The 23,936-nt window shown below is 34.3% G+C and overlaps 3 protein-coding genes across 11 annotated transcripts; 1 reads left to right on the top strand and 2 right to left on the bottom strand.

Annotated features, from left to right (window-relative positions):
* Positions 1 to 344: 344 nt before the first annotated feature.
* On the top strand, positions 345 to 7,647 carry LOC143896780 (1-phosphatidylinositol 4,5-bisphosphate phosphodiesterase). Its single transcript, XM_077404800.1, has 19 exons — positions 345 to 594; positions 711 to 770; positions 852 to 992; positions 1,350 to 1,429; positions 1,562 to 1,697; positions 2,421 to 2,521; positions 2,592 to 2,758; positions 2,844 to 3,054; positions 3,158 to 3,416; positions 3,522 to 3,719; positions 3,849 to 3,996; positions 4,698 to 4,855; positions 5,063 to 5,465; positions 5,584 to 5,754; positions 5,835 to 5,975; positions 6,115 to 6,292; positions 6,390 to 6,593; positions 6,719 to 6,965; positions 7,346 to 7,647. The coding sequence occupies exons 1-19, from the start codon at positions 424 to 426 to the stop codon at positions 7,412 to 7,414; spliced, it is 3,243 nt and encodes a 1,080-aa protein (XP_077260926.1). The 5' UTR covers positions 345 to 423; the 3' UTR covers positions 7,415 to 7,647.
* Positions 7,648 to 7,690: 43 nt separating this feature from the next.
* On the bottom strand, positions 7,691 to 10,166 carry Aqp (aquaporin). 2 transcript variants are annotated; one of them, XM_077404803.1, is made up of 5 exons: positions 9,786 to 10,166; positions 9,248 to 9,432; positions 8,703 to 8,977; positions 8,240 to 8,378; positions 7,691 to 8,156 (listed from the first exon to the last, which is right to left on the bottom strand). In XM_077404803.1, exons 2-5 carry the CDS (start codon positions 9,426 to 9,428, stop codon positions 7,951 to 7,953), a joined length of 801 nt encoding a protein of 266 aa, XP_077260929.1. In that variant the 5' UTR covers positions 9,429 to 9,432; positions 9,786 to 10,166; the 3' UTR covers positions 7,691 to 7,950. The 2 variants fall into 2 exon arrangements, with proteins under 2 accessions (XP_077260929.1, XP_077260930.1); XM_077404804.1 differs by having other exon boundaries at positions 9,248 to 10,166.
* A 142-nt stretch (positions 10,167 to 10,308) lies between these two features.
* Positions 10,309 to 23,659, bottom strand: LOC143896779 (uncharacterized). 8 transcript variants are annotated; one of them, XM_077404792.1, is made up of 21 exons: positions 23,432 to 23,658; positions 22,013 to 22,082; positions 20,578 to 20,966; positions 18,525 to 18,643; positions 18,228 to 18,388; positions 17,232 to 18,143; positions 16,459 to 16,646; positions 16,324 to 16,366; positions 15,601 to 15,759; positions 14,309 to 14,447; positions 14,037 to 14,234; positions 13,789 to 13,947; positions 13,540 to 13,716; positions 13,180 to 13,331; positions 13,011 to 13,090; positions 12,498 to 12,830; positions 11,870 to 12,131; positions 11,708 to 11,793; positions 11,407 to 11,626; positions 10,876 to 11,294; positions 10,309 to 10,580 (listed from the first exon to the last, which is right to left on the bottom strand). In XM_077404792.1, the coding sequence occupies exons 3-21, from the start codon at positions 20,820 to 20,822 to the stop codon at positions 10,448 to 10,450; spliced, it is 4,185 nt and encodes a 1,394-aa protein (XP_077260918.1). In that variant the 5' UTR covers positions 20,823 to 20,966; positions 22,013 to 22,082; positions 23,432 to 23,658; the 3' UTR covers positions 10,309 to 10,447. The 8 variants fall into 8 exon arrangements, with proteins under 8 accessions (XP_077260918.1, XP_077260921.1, XP_077260925.1 ...); XM_077404795.1 differs by lacking the exon at positions 22,013 to 22,082 and having other exon boundaries at positions 13,789 to 13,920; positions 23,432 to 23,659; XM_077404799.1 differs by lacking the exon at positions 22,013 to 22,082 and having other exon boundaries at positions 13,789 to 13,920; positions 17,253 to 18,143; positions 23,432 to 23,659.
* Positions 23,660 to 23,936: the final 277 nt, after the last annotated feature.

The following is a 23,936-nucleotide window of genomic DNA, read 5'->3' as shown; positions in this document are numbered from 1 at the left end:
CTCCCTTAATTCCTTCAATAGCATTTTAGCCTCGAAAACGTTAAAACGAAATCGCGCAGCTATATCACAATCGCTCTTTTCTCGTAACAATGATTCGCGCATTATATTTGACTATTAAGTAACTACATAACAGAGTATTGTAACTGCATAACAGAGTTATGATTATTAAGTAACTATAATATATAACAGGGTACCTTACAGAAGGTTTCACCATATACTCGCGCTTATGTAAGTTTAGATTCTCTGTTACGCAGCAGGTTTCTATCCGTATTGAATCCTCATACAGCAAATTAGATATAACTAATTGCATTATGCCCTGGAACACAAGTCCCCCGCGATGGCACTCTCTCATTTGAGCATCGGACAAGCTTAAGTTCACATCGAAGTTTACCTTAACGTCGTTCCGCTTAAAGTTGCCGAACCATGACAAAGAAGTTCGAATTTAATTGGCGCATCGAAGTGCCGGAGCTCTTGAGAAATGGCTCGGTGTTCGATCGATGGTTCGAAGACAAAGAGACGACTGAACACGAGCCGAATTGCCTATTCAAAGTCGACGAGTACGGCTTCTTCGTATACTGGAAAAGCGACGGCAAGGTATATAATTTACTGTAGAATCCTCGTAGCTTCACTTTTAAACAGCTAAATCGTCCGGTTATTATTTTTCAACAAACAATGTAAATATTGTAAATAACTTATGACTTATTTTATAGGATGGCGATGTCATAGAATTGGCTCAAGTGAGCGATATTCGTTATGGGGGCACGCCAAAGGTAAATCTAGCGTAAAGAAAGATTCGAAATAAAAATATTATATTTTAATAATAATTTGTTTTATATCGACGATCGGTCTAGGATCCAAAGTTATGCAATAAATTAAGTAAACACGGAACGTTGGAGCAATTGGATCAAAAAAGTTTAACTATATGCTCCGGGGTGGATTATACGAACATTATTTATCAGCATGTTGTATGCCCGGATGCACAAACAGCTAAGGTAATAATCGGAAAGTTGTGAAAGGATTAAAACTCTATATACATAAATTCAAACTTTAGAATATTTATGGATATATTGCTAAAACCATTTTTAAAATTTAATATTCAACAATTATTTTATTTTTAACGTTATTAAATTACTCGTGGAAGCACAACTGAACATTGGCCGCTAATGTGCAGAATTTACATTACTCGCGATTTAACATTTAATTTACCCTTTTACCTTTTGTTTTAGATATACGTTTGCGTTTACATTTATTTTATATGTATGTTACTTTATTGTGCAATTGATACCCTCAATTATCTTCTGATTCAACTTCTCTTCATGTTAATGCCAATCTGTGGTTAATAAATTCAGGATTGGCAGGCTGGTTTGCGTTTAATTACGCACAACACGAAAGCAAGTAACGTTTGTCCAACGATACAGCTTATGAAGCAGTACGTATTCATTAACTTGAATCCAACTGCGCGACTGCGCAAAAATTGCACATAAATATTTGTACGAACGCTAATGCTGTTTATTTTAATCCATTATATAAAACTTGACTGATCGTTGCTCGGATCTGCTAGTTGGATGCGGCTAAGTTTCCAAGTCGATCCGAAGGGAAAGGTACCCGTGAAAGTGATATCAAAGACTTTTGCATCTGGAAAGACCGAGAAACTCGTTTATCAAGGATTATCGGAGCTAGGTCTGCCTAGTGGAAAGGTGAGTCAATAAGTACGGGCATTTTCAAAAGACCTTAATTAACATTTGAACGGGATCAATAAAGTTTACTTAAAGTTCGTTCAGGGAAATTTCAAAGTTGTCATCGCTGCAAGTAGTTTTCCAATTTTAATTGAAATAGAGAAATAATACCTTAATTGTTCGACGACGTGACAATGTTTCGCTTGCAAATGATTTTTGAACATAAATTTAATCGTAAAAATTATACATTATCTCGTATATATACAAAGTTATTATTTTATTATTATTTCATATACAATACGTAATGTATTTATGTTTTTAAATATTCTTATTTGGCATATACAATATTGCTCAATATATTAATATTTGATATTTAATATTAAGTAATACTATATATATATACGAATACGCCAAATAAGAATATTTAAAAACATAAATACATTACGTATTGTGTATATAAATAATAATAAAATAATAACTTCGTATATAGGTATATACGAAGTAATATAACATTTTTACGATTTTTATGTTCAAAAATCATTTGCAACCGAAGCATTGTCACGTCGTCGAACAATTAAGGTAATATATATGCCAAATATTACTTAATATTTAATATGTTAATGTTGATGTTAATTATAAGTGAGAACTAATATTTATTCAATCTTAATATTGATATTTTAATAAAATATATATTAACGCGCGCGCGTTATTATATTTTACATATGGCTATTTTTCACGTTTTAGAATGACAAAATAGAACCAGAGGCCTTCACATTCGACAAGTTTTATAGCTTGTATTTTAAGATATGTCCTAGGAATGATATCGAGGAACTTTTTCAATCCATGTAAGTATTAACCCGCGCGTTGCATAATAATTTTACAGAAGGAGGTATCATTGTTTTCCACGTTATACAGCACGAAGGGAAAAACTGATACCATAAGTTTGCTGCAATTGGTGGAATTTATGAACACGAAGCAAAGGGATCCGCGACTCAACGAGATATTATATCCGCTTTACACGGAAAAGAGATGTACAGAAATCATAAATGACTACGAGACGGACGAGAAAGCGAAAGCGGAAAGTGAGTTCTCGCAAAGTTAAATTCTCTTTCGTCGTTATCCGTTTTTTACGCCCGAAATAACGTTTCGATGTTTTATTACCCTCAGAGAAGCTGACGAAGGATGGTTTTATACGATACTTAATGTCGGATGAGAACGCGCCGATGTTCTTAGACAAATTGGAAGAATGGATGGACATGGACCAGCCGCTCGCTCATTATTATATCAATTCGAGTCACAACACTTATCTCAGCGGACGTCAGATCGGTGGCAAAAGCACCGTCGAAATGTATCGACAGGTTCTGCTTGCTGGTTGCAGGTGATCTTTCAGTTTTTGTAACGACGACATATAAAAACGTGTCGACGGAGAAATATTTCAAAATAATTCCAAAAAGAAAATTAAAGAACTATCGCGACTGTAGGTGCGTCGAGCTGGACTGTTGGGATGGAAAGGGCGAAGATGAGGAGCCTATCATAACTCACGGCAAAGCTATGTGCACCGACATCCTTTTCAAGGATGTGATCTACGCTATAAGAGACACCGCGTTCGTTACTTCCGAATACCCCATAATTCTGAGTTTCGAGAATCACTGCTGCATGAAGCAGCAATATAAACTGGCGAAATACTGCGACGAAATATTCGGCGACCTGTTGCTGAAGGAGTCCCTGAAAGATTATCCCGTGAGTGAGAAACGTCATGTTTAATGACCGCGATCCATAGTGAATTAAAATTAATCACACGAGTATACATATGCGAAAATGTGTACTGTACGACATTATTTCCAGCTCGAGCCTGGGTGCCTTCTTCCTCCGCCGAGCGCGCTGAAACGCAAGATATTGATCAAAAACAAACGATTGAAGCCGGAAGTGGAAAAGGCCGAGCTCGAGCTCTTCCGCGCCGGACAGTTCGAAGATAAGGATGAAGTGGTAGAGGATGCCAGTGCCCCTGCAGTTGCTCCACCTCCAGAGCCAGAGCCGCCAAAGGTGATTAACCACATTAATGAATCATTAGCAAGGCGGAAGTTGAATTTTGCTCTCTCTCTTTCACTCTTCTTCTCTCTGGAAAATTAAAATGTTTGGCGTTCAATCTTCGATACGTTTACGGTTGTGCAGGAAGGCGAAGCTCCTGCTGCAGGCGAAGGAACTGAAGAGGTACAAGCGGTTCAATACACGGGTAGTACAATGCGGGTCCATCCTTATCTCTCGGCAATGATAAACTACGCGCAGCCAATAAAGTTCCAGAGTTTCGAAGCTGCAGAGAGTATGTGGTATATTTAACGAATTGAGCATATTAGGATAATGACGCACAATTTTATGTGAAAACTTTAAGAAAACTTTATAAAAATCATTTTAAACACTAGAACTATACCAGAGCAGTTTGAAAAATATCTAAATTGACTTTTGTTATAATATGTAAATGATCAAATTGATTAATTTATTTTTTCCCTTCATCTCTTTTTTTATATTTATCTTACATCTTGTTCTTCAAAATAATTAGTTTGTAATTTTTATTTTTATAACAATACATTTTTTTTAGGTTTTCCGTGTTTGCAATATGTAAATTATTAAATTAATCAATTTACTTTCTCCTTCCTTCCTTTTTTCAAAGAAATATATAGTAGTATAAGTATAATTTAAAAAATATAAGACATATAATCATCAGTTTAAGTAGGTATTAAAATTTGTGTCTATGTATATTAATTTTTTTAGGAACTTTTTAGTTGTAAAATTATGCAAAAATGTTGTTGTGAATCTGTAAGCGCGTGAAATTTAATAGTACTCTTTCTCTCTCGCGAAGAGTTTTTCGTACAATAATGTACCTTAAATTTACCGAGGGGTAACGGGTGTGTATGTGGTAGTGCATACGTCCCGAAGACTTAAGGAGGGTTAAATGAATGAGCGTACACGTGCGCGCGTGTCGCGCGCGCGACATGTACTAATGTCTCGACCCCGACGTTGCAGGCAAGAATATACATCATAATATGTCTTCGTTCTCCGAGACTGCCGCTCTTAACTATCTGAAAACTCACTCCGTGGAGTTCGTTAATTACAACAAGCGGCAAATGAGTCGAATATATCCAAAGGGCACGAGGGCTGATTCGTCGAATTACATGCCCCAGGTAACTTCAACAATATATATATATACAAACGCGCTTAGATTCTCCGCAGAGCTATTACTCACGTATATATCCCTCTATTGCGTAATGGTATATATGAACTGCGTTAGAAGTCGCACGTTCTTTCGTCAGACATTATTTTGAGAAAAATAAAGGACTTTCTTGGTTTCGCGTATACTCGTTTTATGCGAGATGCTCGTCTTTATTTAGGTCTTCTGGAACGCCGGTTGCCAGATGGTGGCTTTAAACTTTCAAACTCCCGATCTGCCGATGCAGCTCAATCAAGGGAAATTCGAGTACAACGGTACGACGGGTTACTTGCTGAAACCCGACTTCATGCGGAGGCCCGATCGAAGCTTCGATCCTTTTTCCGAGGACGTCGACGGCATCATCACCGCGCAGTGCGCGGTACAGATCATTGCCGGGCAGTTCTTGTCGGACAAGAAGGTGGGCACGTACGTGGAGGTGGATATGTACGGTCTACCGGCAGACACGATTAAGAAGGAATTCAGGACACGAATGGTACCGGCAAACGGTCTGAATCCGGTCTACAACGAGGAGCCGTTCTTGTTCCGGAAGGTCGTGCTTCCCGATTTGGCGGTGCTCAGATTTGGTACTGACGTCTCTTCTTCATATATATAAGGATATATTTATCGCGATATAAATTCGAAATAAACAAATGCTGCCGTCCACCGAATATTTTTTTCAATCATATGTTTCATCTCGCGTAGGTGTGTACGAAGAGAACGGCAAATTGCTCGGACAGCGAATCCTACCCTTGGACGGGCTTCAAGCCGGCTACAGACATATCTCCTTGAAGACCGAAGCGAACTTCCCGATGGCGTTGCCCATGCTCTTCTGCAACATAGAGCTCAAGATTTACGTCCCCGATGGATTCGAAGGTAGCATCTCAGCCGCGCGGCTCAAAAATAGTAGCACTCTTCGCGGCTTTCGCTCACACGGAGCTCGCCTCCAATTTCAGATTTTATGGCCGCCTTGTCGGATCCGGGTGGTTTTAGCAAGGCTGCCGAGAAGCAAACTGAGACGATGAAGGGACTCGGAATAGAACAGACGGATGCCAAGGCGGACGCTAAGAAGAAGAAAGAAGAAGAAGCGAAGAAGGGTATAATAATTCATTTACTGCAAGATGTTTTTTTTACATATTAAAAAATAATGATTAAATTAAATGGTAGAGGAGCAAAAAATTATACTAAATATTGTTTGTTATATGCGGTATATATGCAATTCTTACGCAATTTCAGCGGAGGTATTAAAACTGGAACCTATTACGTTAGAATCGTTGAAAAAAGAGAAAGGTTTCAAAATGGGCAAAAAGCACCAGAAAGAGTTGGATACCATGAGGAAGAAACATGCTAAAGAAAGACAAACTGTGCAGAAGAATCATTGTAGCGCCATCGAGAAGTTAACCAGAGGAAAAGAGTGCGTTGGAATTTACAATAATTCAGTAATTCTATTGCGCAAAGAGAGATTTGAGAAATTTACGATATATTTAATATTTAACGATATTTTTTCACAGCAAAAATGCTCTGGCGCAGGACGCGAATGTGAAGAAAGTTATAAGCGAACAAACGGCCCAATGGTCCGCCATGATGGAGAAGCAGAGGAAGGAGGAATGGGAATTACTGAAGAATCAAACGCAGAGCTCTCGCGACGAGTTAAAGAGACTAATCGAGGTCGTGCAAGCCACGCAAGTTAAACAGATGCAGGCGAAACATGACAAGTTGGTTCACGTACCCTATTTATTCGTTTTGTTATATTTCTCGCCGATTAATCTCCGCAATAGACGCATAAGTTCTGATTCTTTTTTTGTCACACGTCGTTTAAATACGTTAATTAATATTGTAGAGACATAAAGGATTTAAATACCAATCAAGCGAAAGCGTCCGTGGAAACGGCGAAGGAAATAATGAACGACAAGACTTTGAGAACGAAGGGTGAGAAGGACAGAAGGCTTCGCGAAAAGAAGCAACAGAATACGAAAAAATTTGTGGACGAGAGGAAGACTATAGAAATCAAGCAGGGCCGTGAAAGAGAAAAGCTGAAGGTTACGCACGGAAAACAAGTGGAGGACCTGGACAAAGACATCAATACAGTAAGTTTGAAAGCCATTCGTCCCTGGATATATTCGGTCTTTTTGTAGAAAAAGATATACCGAACTTTTCATGACTCAAGTAAGTTTGCGAAACTTGGAAGATAAAAACATTCAATTCCTTTCATAGTTAATTTTTTTTAGAGCAAGAATTTTATTTCAAAAATTAAGTTTTCATAAATACGCCTTAAATTTTTCCTTTTCTTGAATAAAGAAAAAAGTTTCGATCGTCATTAAACGTTTTGTTGTCCGATACTCTCTCAAATAGAGAAAATGTATTATAAATAAAATGAATTATAAAGAAGCAAGCAATCGTGTAATTTTCGCCTATGAAATTAATGTAATTTTGCGAAATAATGCGTATTTGTTTGATCATGTTGCAGAGTATTGAAATATACGAGAACGAAGCGATTGAGTACGACTTATCATCCAAGGCGGAATTCTATGTATAGTTTTCTCTTAATTTCTATATCATCATACTTATCGTTTAATGTTTGTTGTTTTATATTTTGTGTAATACATGTATTTATTTTTCTATTTTTCATAATAATATATCTTTTTATACTATTATTACTACAGCAAATTATTTTTAGCTATGTGTAATTCATGGTATATCTATCGTTACTAATCATTGATAAATATTTATGTATTAAGAAATATATGGATAAATAAAGGAACGGCACAGATAAAAGCGTAGAAGTAATATATCAATAAAATAATTTTTAATATCGATTGTTATATATATATTTTTAAAATATTTATTAACACAGCTCAACAATTTTAAACTATATTTTATCTCCGAAGTGTAATTAGAACTGCACACAGCTCTATAATTATTTACACGACAATCGGAATGTATAAAACTATCGTTTGGCACGAAATTTTGTACGTTGTTAGACTTTTTTTTTGTACGTATTAAGAAGTAGTTAAATATTGACGATTAAAATCACAAACATTTAAATTCTCTTGAAATTCTACTGAATTTTATCTAAGAATACACAGCATCTGTACTTTCCTGTAGTTGAACGAAATTTTGTACAAACGGCATACGGTACACACGTAAGGAAGCGATAGACCCGATACACGCTCCAATCCAGTAAACTATCACGTGCTCCAGAGATGAGGTTCCCAGACAGCCGTATTTTAAAGAAGTCGCCAGTGCGGGATTGAAGTAACCACCGGTGTAATTGAAAGCTAAAATACATTGTATATCAATGTTCAACAATACACAGGCATTTCTTTACGTCACAAAAGAGAATATAAAAATGTTCGCTGACCTGCAACCACCAAAAACGTCCCCACGAAGGCATCGATGATCGTGCTGAACCTCGGGTTCAAGTCACCTAGCACGCGGGATACCACCCTACACATGCATGTTGCAACGCATTCCACAAGCGCTCCAGTTATAGCGGACACCTGAAAAATCGTCGCACACAATTTTTTATTCAATAATAAAATTATTTCACACGTGTTTTTTGTGAAAACGGTCAATGGGCGCACGTATTGCATATCACATGATATATACCGGATGAATAATGAAATAATGTTTAAAAATTAATATTAATTAATAAGTAATATATTAATTATTTTTAAATATTATTAATAATTTCAATTAATAATTAATTAATATTTTTTAATATTTTAATATTATTAATAATTTTAATTAGTAATTAATTAATAATTTTATATATAAACGCGAACTGAATTCTGTTCGTGAAATCAGAGGTGATTTGGCCTTGCCTGCAGATCTGTAGTGCAATCGCCGTATGCCCTGTTCTTGTGCGTAGAAGCGAATTGAAACGCCCACAATATTTGGATGTACTTGAATATGATGAGACCGCCAGCCAATTCCGCGCATATCAACAGAAACGCGACGGTCAGGGGTTTCTTATGTATTACTACATCCTCCATGTGTGTATAAGGGCACGCCGAAGCTTCATCCCAGTTTATCGACCACCAGATTGTTAATAGAAACAAATAAAGCGCATACATCCACACTCCCCAATTGTCCGCAACTGTAGAGATAAGTTTAAATTTCTTTCTTGGGAAAAACAAGGAAGAATATAAAGGCAAATTGTTGTTGTAACGTGTATAATATGAATGACATAAAATAATACAAAAAATGTAATTGATAGCTTAATGGTACATACATTGAAAAAATATAACGCTAATATATAATACGCAACATATAAATATAATTGTAATATAAATAATGGGTACCTAAATCCGTAGTCATCGTTTATCAAAAATCGCATGTTGATTTATAAAACAGAGAGCAGACTTACTTATAATGAGCTCAAAACATGCCCCGCAAAGTTCTGCCGTAGCTATGAATTCGAGGACCAAAGTTCTCGTGATGGGATAAGAATCAAGATAAAATAGCGTATAGAGCCTTAGCCAATACGCTATCCAAATCGTGACTCCGATGTACACTGTAGACACTATCAAGTCTATTGATCCAGGCATTATCCTATTAAGATACGTGCCATTTAAACAAGTGCGGCATCAGCATAATAAAAACGTATGAGCGTAATAAAGCATATCCGATGTAACTCCGCGTGCTAGAGAGATCTACCGTTTATCTTTATACCATCCAACACAGCGTTATATAATTAATACAATTTTACAACAGATCATCAATTTAGAAATTAACGGATATAAATTAACGAATACGCTTATTTTATCAACAAGATTATTGAATATTTTACCGTGTGATAACGTGTATTCAATGATAAGACACGAAACTAAAAATTCATTATGTAATTGATTTACTAAATTCTACGAATTTGCCTAGCCTAATCGAGAGATACGGTAAAAACTTACGGGATAATCACCAAATCACACTGGTTGTTATTTCAACTTTTGTTACCTCGATTTTCATAAATACTGTGCGCACGATACATTTGCAGTAGGGCTTCACGCAGCGGTTATTTAAAACTAGGGAGTGCCAAATATATATCTACGCGATTATGTCGCGAGGCTTTAAATAACTCGCCGAGATTGTCACGAAGCATAGTATTATAAAGCAACAGAATTGCTATTGATACTATGTAAAGAATATCTTTAAAATTGGCTTAAAAAAATATTCAGAAAAAATTAAATTATATTTCAGTAAAACAAAATTTGGAAATACATTTTCATATTTTCGTCAGTATACGATCGATAGATTCTCGTAAAGAACCGAGTGGCGCAATGCACCAATGACGTCGTGGATGCTGCAGAATGTATATCTGATACTGTCAAAACGTTCACTTTAAACAATCTATACAAAAAATCTGTTATAGATCTATTTCAATGACATGAAATGAAACACATATCAAGGTCAATCATAAAGGGACTCCACGCATACAATCCAGAAATCATATCTGCAGTTTTATTCGCTTTATGAATTAACTACATTATTTTATATAGATTGAAATAAATGATTTCATGTATTTTGAGAATGTGGATTAACACTAATCTTATCACTGTAAAAAAAGAAACATTTATTTACAAGAATTGGAGGACTCCCCTTTGTGTTTTTTAGCAGTGATATGAGAGTCATCTTGATTCTGCGTTCTTGATACTAGCCTAGGAATTCGTTTAGCTTTCAAGTAGGACATTGTTTCGGTTGATGACCTAAAAATTAATAAAAATGTTCGATAAATTAATGCGGTTATTGCACGTGTTAATTATACGAGAAAATGTCTAAAAAATTCTATGTAGTTTTTAGAGAGTTGTATCACATTTTTATATGGAATGCATTTTGGAAAAAACATTTCTCGAGAAAGCCCAGACTTATGGGGATTCTATTAATAGGGAATTGCAATAAAAAAAGTCAAGTTAGGAAGAATTTATATAGCTGTGTATGATCGTATTTTAGTAATACTGAGAACAATTATAACACTATAAAAGATACATGTATTGTGCATACCTTGTATTTTTCTGTTCCGTCAACACTTCCGTTGGATTACTCTCATTACTCGAATTAGAAGTCGAAGTCAGAGAATAAGGAATGATCTGATAAGTTCTACCAACAAATTCGTTAGGTGACTCAGTATTTTCTGTCACAAACGAGACAATTCGTGTTTCTGCTTCACTTGTAGACTTTCTTTTACTTTCAGGTTCCGACTTCGCAGTCTTTGCGTCTGTCTGATTTTCGACCTTCGGTTTCAGCTTGCCATCTTGCGTGGGGAAAATTACAGTAGGCAAGTTAATAGTTTTATCCCCTTTGGTGTTATTCATCAATTTAATTAGCAAATTGGATAACTCCTCTCTTTTTCTCGTTACGACAATTTCCTCGAACCAGGTTTTCAAGGTTTTAATTGGCAAAGTATAATCTTTAATAGGATCCTAAAAAAAGGAAAGAAGCTCATAATTATATACATTAATAATTTATGTAATTATACATATAAAAAGTAACACAACAATATAAAAAATATTAAAGGTATTTTAATATACTTGCCTTGAAAAAATGTTCCACATACTGCAATACATACAATCCGCAATCAGTAAAATTTGATTGCTGGGGTACTTTCGGACACGCTCCCTTAATAGTGTCTTTCGAGAATGTCTTTTCTACACCAAGTTTGGCAACATGTTCACAACTTAAATAATCTCTTAACGTAGCAACTACCCGTGCTCTACTAGCACCAGCAAGTGAATCGAATATCAATATGCAGGGACTATAAATTAAATTATTTAAATATTAAAACCACAAAATACATCAATTACATCAAGTACATGATATTAGACATGCTACTTACAGCTTGACGATTTCCTTTGGTTCTTCTTTAACTTCAACTTTAATGTTGATCTGGGTTTTATTTTCTTCCGGTTGCTCAGTCTCGTCCTATAAGTAAAATATGTTGCATATAATCAACTGTTTTAGAATAAAAAAAATTATCAACAATAAAATTGTATTCTACCTCTTCGTCGCTGTCGACTTCCATCTCATCATCGTCGCCTTCTGCTTCGTCTCTCTCAGATCCATCATCTAGTTGGTCTATCGTTATGGTCGTTGTTACAGGAGTGATTGTTGTAGAGCCAATTGTGACAGTTTTTGTTTTCACCTCTTTTATTTTTTTGCTCTTTTGCACAGTCTTATGAACGTCGTTGGGTTTCGTAGCACAGGTGGAGACTTTTCCGACTAATCCAGGAAAGCAAATAATAGCCAAGAACCAATGTGCGCTATAAACAAATTATATTATTATGTAAAATGATCTTTGTTTATATTACCAAAAGTCAATAGAATTATTGAGAATAAAATAAATAAAAAAGATCGACTTATTTATTATGTATTATAAATTTAATGAGGTAAATTTCAATATGAGCCTAAGGCACAGATGTGAGCGTCTATGTTTTGAGCATAAAATTACAAATGTCTTTTTTTCTTTTTTCTCGCCTATATGTAATTGAATTTCTCGTAATGTCCCGATTCTATAATTTTTAAAATCCTCAAGTCTCGCGAAGATTTGAATATTAGAATACCATACACAAAGAAGCTAATTTTAGACCCTGTATTAATTTTATATTAAAATGTGCAAGATTACTTACTGTTCGTTTATAGGAATTATAATAAAATCTTTCTCAAATATATTGACATTCTTCGTCCACTTCTGTACTCTCGCATGCCGCTTGGCGGCTGGTGTCATTGGCACGGCGCTTTCAGCAGCTTGAGCATGTGGGCTAGTTAAACGTTTGTAAAAATACGAACTGAACACGTGAGTTCTATGTTGATCAGATTCTGATAATACCTCTAACGTCAAATACTTTAAATAAAAGTCTATAATCACATCGTTCAAAAACTGATCTTCTGCGAGACAGGTATAATCTTCAGTGTTGATGGCTATTCCTCCTTTTGCAGGAGGTGGCGGATATACAGTTATTCTATAAAAAAAATAGTTTTTGTATGAAAACAATTAAACAATATTTATAAATTTATAACTATATGCGAAAAAATCAAGTAACACTAGGTGAAATAGATAAGATTATAAAATATATTTTATCTAATATACCAAGTAATATTAATCTATTAAACGAAAGACAATTATTAAATAAGATTCTCACGTTTGTATGTCATCATTGATACCGGTGGTGTTTGCTGAGTTTTGACTCATCTTCCGTGTAGTAATAACCGATTGTAGACACTGTAAAAACATAAATATATAAAAAAATATATATGTTATGCGTTATTATATGTATAATAAAATAAAATATAATTAAGTCAAATACGTACATCCCTTGGTGATGCTCGTATAAGTATATCGTTTGCTTCCTTAGGATTCAATTCGCCTATTTTATCTCCCCGTGAGAATAAACTTGTTAGTATTGCCTTTGAATCATCCGGTAACTTATCTGGTAATAACGTAATACGTTTATGCGTGTGATCTAGAAAATAATACATCATAAAGTATTAATCATCCGGACCTTTTAAGAATCTTTACGAGTCTTACACATATACATATTTGTATATAAAAAATTGTTGAGATTAAATATAACATTTTTTAAAATAATCATTAAATTACAGAACTACAAAACGAAAAAAACTACAAAAACTATATAAAATATAGAATGTTTGTATATGTCATATAAACACCTTTTCCAGCAGGGTCGTAATATGGCCCCTTTGGATCTTGCATTCCTAATAATTCACGTATCATAGTTCCTGTACTTATAGATGTATAAAAGAATAGTACTGGCATTGTCTTTCCAAAATGAATTAAAAGCTTAACTATATCTCTATATTTGACATCCAAAGTAACAAAACTTGTACCTGTAAAATATTTACAAAGTTTGTAAATTTGTTTATCTGTAGATATATATGTCATAGGTAAAATCAACCTACCATCTTCTAACAAAGGTACGCTAAATCTTACACCAGTATGGGAAATCACTACTTTTTCCCGAGGAATATATTTATAAGAACCTATTCTGACCGTCCGACACTCTAGAGCAGTTTGTGGTAGTTGCCCAAAATCTAAAAATTTGTGATTTTCACATATTCCTAAATCCAATATTATCTCATTATTATATTAGTATATCAGCCGACATGTTAATTGACGATTGACTTATATGTTTCTTATAAAATATCACCTTTACTATTTTCTTCATTATCCATCGTAAACTCGTCACATGGACTAGTGTTCGTAATTATTGGTTCTTTATCCAAAATTGTGTTCACATCTTCAGTAAAAGAGTCAGTTGCATTACCTACTACTGCATTACTATTAGTGCTTCCAATTTTTTTAGTTTTGCCTTCTTCCTCTTCGTCAGACGATATTGTCAAACATTCTAGAAATTTATAAAATAATCATTAATATACATGTTATACATGTTTCATGCACAAAATATGTTACTAAACATACCTGGTTCTTTGTGAATAGGCTTTGGTTTTGAAGCTGCACTCTTACCCTTTCCTCTGGGCCGCTTGCATGTAGGACCGTCTCGTTCTATTTTCTCCAATTTCACAACATTTCGTTCGCTGTTGTTCTTCTTATAGAACATCTATAAAAATATACAATCGTAATATATCTACAAATTAACACAGGAAATGATGACGAAAAAAATTGCAGATAGAAATATTATGATACATTAAGATGAGCGTAGTAAACTGCTTTCAATATGACCTGTAATAATATGGCAGTGATATAAAATGTCTTAATTTTAGAACTAATTCTTGTTTAAAATCTTCTCTAAATAAAATACTTCTTAAGAAGAGAACCTGAATTAAAACGCTAAAAAAAGCATAATTTTTGCAATTTTTTTTCTCGGCTCCAATAAAACGAATCTTTTCGAAACTTTTGGAGTGTTTTATCACACATTTTGACATTAACAAAAAAAAACTTTTATACAAAAATATTGATTTTTAGTATTAAATGTTCAGCAATATATCTACAACCACGTTTTTCAAATTTTCGTACAAAATAGAGAAAAATCTATTTGACTAATCGATTTGATCCAAAATTTTTTAGTTACATAATTGCATTCTCTTTTATGTGAACTTAAGAGATTTATAAAAAAATTAAATTTAATAACTTTTTTTAAAACAATTAAGTTGAAAATTTTTGGCGAAAAAATCGTAACTTTTTTTTCAAAGTCTCACAATTGGTTTAATTTTCGATATTAAAAAATTTTTTTAGGTTCACACATAGAAAAGAATGCAATTATGTAACTAAAAAATCTTGGATCTAGTCGATTAGTCAAATAAATTCTTCTCCATCTTGTACGAGAACTCAAAAAACGTGGTTGTAGATATTGCTGAACATTTAATACTAAAAATCAATATCTTTGTATAAAAAAATTTTTTTTTGTTAATGTTAAAATGTGTGATAAAACACCCCAAAAATTTCGAAAAGATTCGTTTTATTGGAGCCGAGAAAAAAAATTGCAAAAATTTTGCTTTTTTTTAGCGTTCTAATTCAGGTTCCCCCTTTAATAACCATGTGCTAAAATAACGCCCTAAACTTACTATATATTAAAAAATGGTATGTTAACAATCCTCTTAAACTAGATTCTTAATCTTAAGAAAACTAAATTTGTTAGTCATTCATCAGTCAGACATTCGATTATTATAACAGAGTCATTGTAACAGGTTGATCCTTATAACACTGTATTAATAAATATATCGGTCTTCTGGCACCGCAGTCATAATCCTTACATCGACAGACATCCCAGTCTCCTTCCTTTCTGCTATGGGTACAGACTTGACTTCCTCAATTTTTAATTTTGTATTACATCGTTCACATCGGTTGAAGTGTAATGAACTGTAGCCGCAGTGTGGACAGAGAGCAAGCATTCCTTTGACCAAAATAGGTTCCTAGTAATAACACGGTATACTTCGTACTTGTAGCATATCATTTATTTTGAATGATAAACTTTAAATGTACTCCCTTAATTTGTTACGGAATTCTTATCGATTGCATCAACGTGACATTATCACACTTGCATATAGATTATCATTAACTATCTTGTATACTGTTTACTTCATTTCATTCTTACATTCCGTTATTTTTGATATGATATATCTATTATATCATTCATACAAATATCAATCAAACATATATATGTTATAGTAATACCTATTATCTCACTATTATATTATATTAAAGAAATTGGCATAATATAACAAAAATATTACTGCAAATTATATAAATCATATATTTTTGTATTAATGTTAGATATTATCGATTGTTTCAGAACTATGACATTTTCTAATAATTAAATATTAATTCCAAATTTTTTAGGAATTTAAGTTTTAGAAAAATAAAATTTCATTATACGTATATTTGCAATATAAACGGAATTGAAAAGAATAGCATAACTTTTATGCCAATATCCTTATTTAATCTAATTTTTTAATAAAATAAACTAACAAGCTTACCTCAGGAGTTTGTGGAGAGGTGTTACTATTTTCATCCGATGTACTGAAAATATTATTTCAGAATTTTTTGTAATATATATTTGGATATTATATAAACAAATCAATATCAACAAATATAAAATTAGAATATCTTACTTGATATTTTGAGATAACTTTTCAGCGTTCGCAAGAGTGCTCACAATTTCTTGAGTAGGATTACAGTCACCATCACTACCATCCAAGGATGACGTATGCATCACACCAGCCTCCACTATGTAGTTTATCCCCAATGCAGGATCATCCACCAAAGAGACTTGTGTTTCACCAGGGAATGAAATATTCACCTAAAAATATTTTATGTAATATATGAATGTATAATCTCACAAATATTCGATTATTACTGTGCAAGGATTATGTGGTTGATAACTCTGGATCAAAATAGCATACAATTGCAATTATCCCATGCAATTGTGCAGCTTATCCCATAAAGCTCTTGGATACTCGCCACGACCATGTTAGATCGTGACGTCAGAGGCGAGAAATGACACGCTGAGAATTATTACTCCATTTTCAAATATTTGAATAAAAAACCACTCTAAATCGCTTTAGCGCACTTATAAAATGTTCTGAAAACTTTTCTCTTCCCGTAATAGTTAATAAACAGCCGTAAAATAAATGTGACATGAAGCCTATACAGTTATACGTTTGCGCACAAGCCTCTTTTCTCGCCTTTGACATCACGATCTAACATAGCCGCGGCGAGTACCTAGAAGCTGCAAGAAAAATTTTAAATCATTAATGTTGAGATAGATATTCCTAATATTTAAAAATATCTGACAAACTTCTCTGAAATTCTCAAAATTTTCTAACTACATAGCAATCATCCTGTATAGTCTTTCTACAAGTCTTTCAACTTTGTAGAAACATACCTGGCCCAAGACTGCACGTACCTGATCCAATAGGTCGTGTACCGTGCAGTCCTCGTTCGGTATGTCGAACGTAATTAGTCTCTGTTCGCCCGTGGTTAACATCACTAACATTTTTGCCGTATTTCCTTGAATTTGATGCTGAACTATGGCATTTGTTGGATCGTTAATAGTTTTTTGGAGGTAAGCGAAGCTTTCACTTGAGTTCTCGGGTTCCAATCGTGGCGAAGAAGATTGTTTCGTTTGATCTTTCTCCTCAACACATTCTGGAGTATCGACTTCCATCTCAATACTAGTAACATGTGTATTATGTTCAGCTGATGAAGGAACTGACGTTGCCATAGATGGTTTCTGTATTTCTTGAGGAGAGACTGAAATCGGCTGCGTTCTTTGTTGCGCAGAATTTATAAAACGACGTGTAGGATTGTTCAACGGGGATTGACCATGTTGCAAAGTGTTAGAGTGTTGTTGTTGTTGTTGTGTGTTATTTTGTTGAAACCTTTGTTTCTCGATATGCTGTTTCTGTAATTGTTTAAATTTGGCTTGCTTGATTTGTTCATTTAAATGTTCCATATCCGGAGGTTGCACTTTCGTTGGTGTTTTCGAGATTTCAGGAGAAACTATTGCTACAGGTCGCACATGCGACATATTCGGATTACGAATAACAGGTCTCACAATCACATTCTGTCTTGGCGAATTGATAGTCTTGCAAACAGATAGCGTAGATTTGGGACCTGTTGTGTTAGAATTTTGAATCCGGTTTTCCACCGTAGTTACTACGTTTATTCCATCTGGAGTTTGAGATACTATGCCTACTATGCTGTTTGCCAACTGTCGACTTTTATGCTGGTAAGATTTAGGTGATTTTTTTTCCGTTTGATTTGGATTGAATAATCCAGAATTTACATAAACAGGCTAAAGTAAAGATAACTGTTAGATCATAATTAAAGAAATAAATTTAATTTTTTTGCTTAAATAATATTATAGAGTGTAACTCACTGGTGACGTGATATTATTTTGTATATTACTTCTAGTTAAAATGGCAGTCTGCTTATTTTCTTGTAATAACGTATTTTGCTTTGTTACTGCAGTAGTATTAGCGTTTTGTATTTTCATTAGCTGCATTTGTTGCCCTTCATTTTTACACTCTGCCTTAATACCTAAAAAAATGGCTTATTCGCAGTATTGCAAGCAAGAAAAATACCAAAAATCTATGTTATGTACACAACACTGAAATATAAATATAGCTCTGCAGATTTTGTAAAGCATATTAAAATAGCGCAAGTATTTGCTTACTTGTATTACTCGCAATGCTCATACTATTTTCATTAACAATATGTGCATTCACGGTAGTTGGTTTCAATATTTCCTGGGATCCAGATATTTCATTCGTTTTGATTATAAAAACATTTTGCCTGAAACATAATAAAAGCTATTACAAATACTGTTATACGAGTATATATATATTTTTTACTAAATTTTAACTAAACATATAAGATATTGATACGGATATTGTGTATACACAGTGACTCACGAAAATGTCAAATGTACTACACAACAATTTACGACTATCAGTCATCTACGACTAACTGACTCGAACAAAACAATCAACGAAAACGACCTTTCAATATCAGCACAACGTATAAACAAATATATATCTGTGATGTTGCTATAGATATTTTCGTTCACAAATTTTCAAAGGAAATTCGTAATAATAGTACGATTTGATCAGTTTCGTGAATCACTATATGTTGATAAAAAATATACTATTTTATTTTGCGGAATATTGCTTATGATGAGCGATTAAATGAAACTAATGAAAAAAAGGATATTGGAACAAAAGTTTGCTACCTGGATGCGAGATACAACTTTATAATGGTGAATAATTATTCGATAAAAGTTTCAATTTAAGTAAATAAAGAAATTATATTTATATTTTCAAAATAAGATTAGATAAATTTTCTTTGGTTGTATTTTCTCATTTAGGTTATACTTATTTTAACATTAACTTAAAATGGGTTTAAGCTAAATCCATTTCTTTTTTAGATTTAAGATTTTTAATAAGAAATATTGATCGATTAAACACATATACAATATACTTGATAAACTGAGAAACTAAAATAGAATTAGAATAGTCACTGGTACAAAAGATCGCTCATAGGCCACACATATTAAGGATGGATTGTACCAAATATATATTTTACACAATATTCTAATTACCATTTGCAATTTCTAATCATTATTTCTGATTACTTCTATCATAAATATATATTTATTTTGATTTTATTATATTTCATTAAATTTTTGATCTATGTGCTTTATCTTAAATATAAATTCTTTATACATACATTCATACACAACACATCATAATCAATACACCAGTAAGCAGGCTTATGATATAAATCTACTTTGGTAATATTTTCTTTGAGGCACACGCGAACAAGAGAACCTCTTGCATAAAATATAAAACATTCAATTTTCTGCAAAAACAAACTAAAAAAAAATTACTCAAATCTTATCCTCATAAAAATCGACAAAAACATGAACGTGAATGTAATGTTACAAACGTTAGATGAAGTAAATATAAGAACTATAATAGAAAATTCAAAAAGAAGAGTTTACTGTGTGTGTATTCTTAATTTCTTCTTAATATTTGTGCAGCACGTTTTGTTAGCCTATAAATATAATTTCATTGTTTTAAATATTTGTATAAAAAATGGTATTATGAAAAATAATATTGAATGTAATTAGTTAACATACACTGCTATACATTTAAAATATACATATTTTTGTACCTCATATTCATATTTATAAGACGTGCAAAATATAGATACTTAAAGTTACATTTCACTATTTTTACCAAAATCACATTTCAAATTTAATTACATACATATATACATATATGTTCACATATAGTATACACGGCGTGTTCAATAGCGTGATAGAAGACTACTTTAATAAGCACCTGTTATAATAATGTCTCTTTCATGTTATACAATCCTAATGTATGCAAAATATTAATCAAATCTTAAGTGCGTTCTCTAAGAATATTCATAAAGTTATTTTAGGAATCGGAACAACATTATAATCTCAAAAATGTATGGCCCATCAAGATACATATTCTAAGAAGTAAAATATTTATATTATTTTAGAACCACATTAAAGTTTATCTCATACAACCAGTCATCATATCAACGCCCCATGTATTTCTTCTGAGAGATATTAAAATTATGAAAATTTAAGTAAATCTCGAATCTCTATATTTCTCATAAAATATCAAAAGCTTAAAAGTTGCTCTATCTATCCCGATGCAATTCGATCAATTGAAAATGCATGCTGTATAAGTTACCCTTGTTCCAATCGCGCTGCAGATATTTGATTCCCTAAATTAATAGTTTGCGGGGAGAATATTGCCTGCCTGTTTTGCGGTGCAGTAGTATAAGTCACAAGCTGTTGTGAACCGTTACTGCTATTATTAACGTCCCCATAAACTAACTGAATTCGTTGCCCATCTGCAGTACAGATTCTTGATACTTCTTCTATCGTGAAAGTACCACTGGCATTGGTCACAACGTTAAAATTATATTGTGCCATATTATTCAAAACTTAGAGGCTGGCAAATACAATCTTTCCTCAATTAACAAAGATCAATATTGGATTGTTGCTAATACATTGAATTACCCCAATCCATCAAGATCATGTCTGTAGAAGAATCTGCTAGTATTTGTGTGGTACAACCTATGGAAAACAATCACGAATTATATCCGTCTTTTATGTAACATGTATAGATTCTAGTGTTTCAAAAGCAAATACGTCCGAACAATACAATTGTTGCGAAAATATTATTGAAAGAATGTAGAAATATATCTATATTGTGAACTTAACAGCATAAAAACTCGTTAATGTATAAAGAAAAAAAATAATACAATATTGTGAAATATACTTCAAAATTGCAAACATTATTAAAACGTCTATAGAATATCATGTCTGTAAAATTGTAGGTGTTTAACTGGATTCTGATTGTGTTTAAGTATTTGTATGGTGCACGTATTTCATAAGAAATGTATGTAAAATTACATCAGAAATTATAAGACACTATTAGAACATACTAGGTAGAAGATAAACATCTTTAGGGCCGGTTGTTCCAACCTGATCATATATATGTCTTTGTTTATCCATTACATTAGACAAAGATGGACATATGATTTAACTATTTTGTTAGCTGACCAACAAGTTGGAACAACCGACCCTTAATGTTCATTAAGGAGAGAAACTTTAGTTTAGTAGAGAGCAAAACACGGAAAAATAAAATTTCACATTAATAGAAACTGTTCAACTTTTAAAGTAGTCTTCTATAGAAATTAATTTTCCCCCAAAATTCTAAACACAAATTCTGCTAACTTCAAATAATTGTTGTTGCAGAAATATATATATATTTATCGCAGCTTTCCTCAGTTCAAGAAAATTATAAACTTTTGTACAATATATGTGCTTCAAAGATACCTTATATCATAATTAAAAAAAAAAAAAAAAAATGACGTGACGGTGATGTATGTATTTTAGTTGGGTTAATATGACGTGTTGGTCTATTCATCAAACAAATATAATTTTGCAAATTATAGCAGCATGTGGCAGAAGATAGTTGAAATAATAACACAAGGAAACATTATTGTAAGCAAAACTTCTTATGCCAAAGATATAAAAACAACTTTAATGAAACTATAAATGTATAGCATTATAGTTTTGAGATTGTCAAATTTTATTTTATATACAGAGTGCCTCACCATTGATGTAATTAATTATGAGGGGCACGTCTTTTGACAAAATTTGAAAAACAATATGTATGCCAGTCCACTTAAAAAAAAATACATTTACTCGTAGTTTTATATATAGTCTTATCAATTATACATAATTTTGCAAATAACAGCACAGATTATATCACGAGGTACGTTCCGACAAATTTTGGAATATACGTATCTCGTGGTAAGCGAAACAAGAGCGGTTGACGCAAAATTACATGTATAGTTGCCCTTTCTGAAGTTTCTAATTAAATAGAATGCCCACATATATGCTAATTATTAATGTATTAACTAATCACTGAATTCACACTAATTACACAACTTAATTGAAAGAAGAAAAGTGTCTAACTTAATAATCATTTTAATGAGTTTATTTTAATACTTAATTTAAGAAATTAATGTAACTTAATTACAAAAAATGCGAGCGACACTTAAATGGAGGGATACACACGGTGGATTAGTTGTCGACTTTTGACATAATGAATCAACACGATCTTAAATGACAGAGAACAGCTGTAATAAAGGATATAAGTAAATGACAGATTGTTTACGTTTAAATATTTTCTCATGCAGAATATGAGAAGACGTGAAAATATGATATACTTTATAATCAACGTGTTATTATAATCGAAAGCACACTTTAACGTGATTCTAGGGACGTCACGTGTAATTAGGACAAGGTGATTAAATTTCGCAGACACTTGGTCGGAGTCGGAGGAGGCTTCGTGACGTGACGGTTTGGTAAACGCGAGAGCTACGGCGATTTCCGATGCGAGCTGGACGCGACTCGCGACGAAAAACCAGCACGTTCGACCGGCGGATGCGATCGGCGATCGAAGGCGACGGGTCGCGTCGCGACAGCGTTACGGGAGTAGTTTAAAGCCCGCAACGATCATAACCTAAAAAGCCAGAGGGGGGGGGAGGGGAACAAAGAAAGTCGCGGCCGCGCTTCCTCGCCTCCTCGACGCAACGGCCGTCACGGGAATCGATCGGGGGTCCGCCGGGCGAGCCGACCGATCGCGGGGAACGAGAGGTCGGCGCGTTTACGGGCGACCCGAAACGAGAAATCGGCCGCGGTACCCGTGTCCGTTCAGACACGGGCACTCTCCTAACCTCGTCGCGCGGATTAAGGGATTAGTCGCGGGAACGGGGAGGGGCTCCCCGAAGGCCGGTATCGACACGTTATCTCGCGGCGAGGCGCGGCGTGGCGGCCGATTGACAATATGACAATCCGCTCGCGGAACACGTGGCCGCCCCTCGCGGGGACGCGTGCGAGGAGACGGGCGATGGTGACGGCGACCGCGATCCTTTTTCTCCTCTCTCTCTCTCTCTCTCGGCCACTTTTGCCACGGGATAACCGCGTTCCGCGCTCGCAAAACTGTGCCGTACAACAGCGATACTCACGATAGTTCGCACACGCCGTCTCACAGACACGCCGTAAACGAACACCGGTGTGAACGACGCGATTCAGCACTTCGACTCGCTCCTCTCTCTCCGCTCTCACTTCGCTGCGTTCGGCGCAAGTAAATAACAACTGCACTTCGCCATTTTACGCATCCACTCGTTAGCGGCGGGCGAATCGCGCGCTGCGATCACCGCGGACTCGGTGGACCGCCGCCGGCGCCCCGCCGACGACGAACGGGGCCGGGCGGGCGAGGGAGGAAAGGCCGAGTGCCCACCGCGCAGTCGCACTACGCCGCACTTCCGGGACGCCGCTCGACCGCGAATTTCAAACTCGCGTCACCGCGCCGAAACGTATGATAGGTTGAGATAGGTTTTATTCGCATAAGATAATTTCAATCAAACTTCAATTAGTTAAATCAACGATTAATTCAATCGACAGAATCGCCCACACTGCATAATTCGTTAGATAGTCTAATTGTTTTTTCCATACGCTAAATAATAAAAA

Source organism: Temnothorax americanus, unplaced genomic scaffold, assembly GCF_048541705.1.
Source record: "Temnothorax americanus isolate GAGA-0224 unplaced genomic scaffold, ASM4854170v1 Scaffold2, whole genome shotgun sequence".
In the NCBI taxonomy this organism is placed as follows: Eukaryota; Metazoa; Arthropoda; class Insecta; order Hymenoptera; family Formicidae; genus Temnothorax; species Temnothorax americanus.
The sequence above is the reverse complement of the archived record's forward strand: the minus strand, read 5'-3'. Positions and strand labels throughout refer to the sequence as shown.

Excerpts from the sequence above, each read along its gene's own strand:
- LOC143896779 (XM_077404792.1), bottom strand. The coding sequence starts at position 20,822 with ATGGCACAATATAATTTTAACGTTGTGACCAATGCCAGTGGTACTTTC. Across the intron at positions 15,760-16,323 it reads CCTCTCCACAAACTCCTGAG|GAACCTATTTTGGTCAAAGG; the intron begins GTAAGCTTGTTA and ends TGTTATTACTAG. Across the intron at positions 13,091-13,179 it reads TACGAGCATCACCAAGGGAT|TGTCTACAATCGGTTATTAC; the intron begins GTACGTATTTGA and ends ATGTTTTTACAG.
- Aqp (XM_077404804.1), bottom strand. The coding sequence starts at position 9,428 with ATGCCTGGATCAATAGACTTGATAGTGTCTACAGTGTACATCGGAGTC. Across the intron at positions 8,978-9,247 it reads ATGTTTTGAGCTCATTATAA|TTGCGGACAATTGGGGAGTG; the intron begins GTAAGTCTGCTC and ends TTATCTCTACAG. Across the intron at positions 8,379-8,702 it reads ATTGCACTACAGATCTGCAG|GTGTCCGCTATAACTGGAGC; the intron begins GCAAGGCCAAAT and ends ACGATTTTTCAG.
- LOC143896780 (XM_077404800.1), top strand. The coding sequence starts at position 424 with ATGACAAAGAAGTTCGAATTTAATTGGCGCATCGAAGTGCCGGAGCTC. Across the intron at positions 3,055-3,157 it reads GTTCTGCTTGCTGGTTGCAG|GTGCGTCGAGCTGGACTGTT; the intron begins GTGATCTTTCAG and ends TCGCGACTGTAG. Across the intron at positions 5,755-5,834 it reads CGTCCCCGATGGATTCGAAG|ATTTTATGGCCGCCTTGTCG; the intron begins GTAGCATCTCAG and ends CTCCAATTTCAG.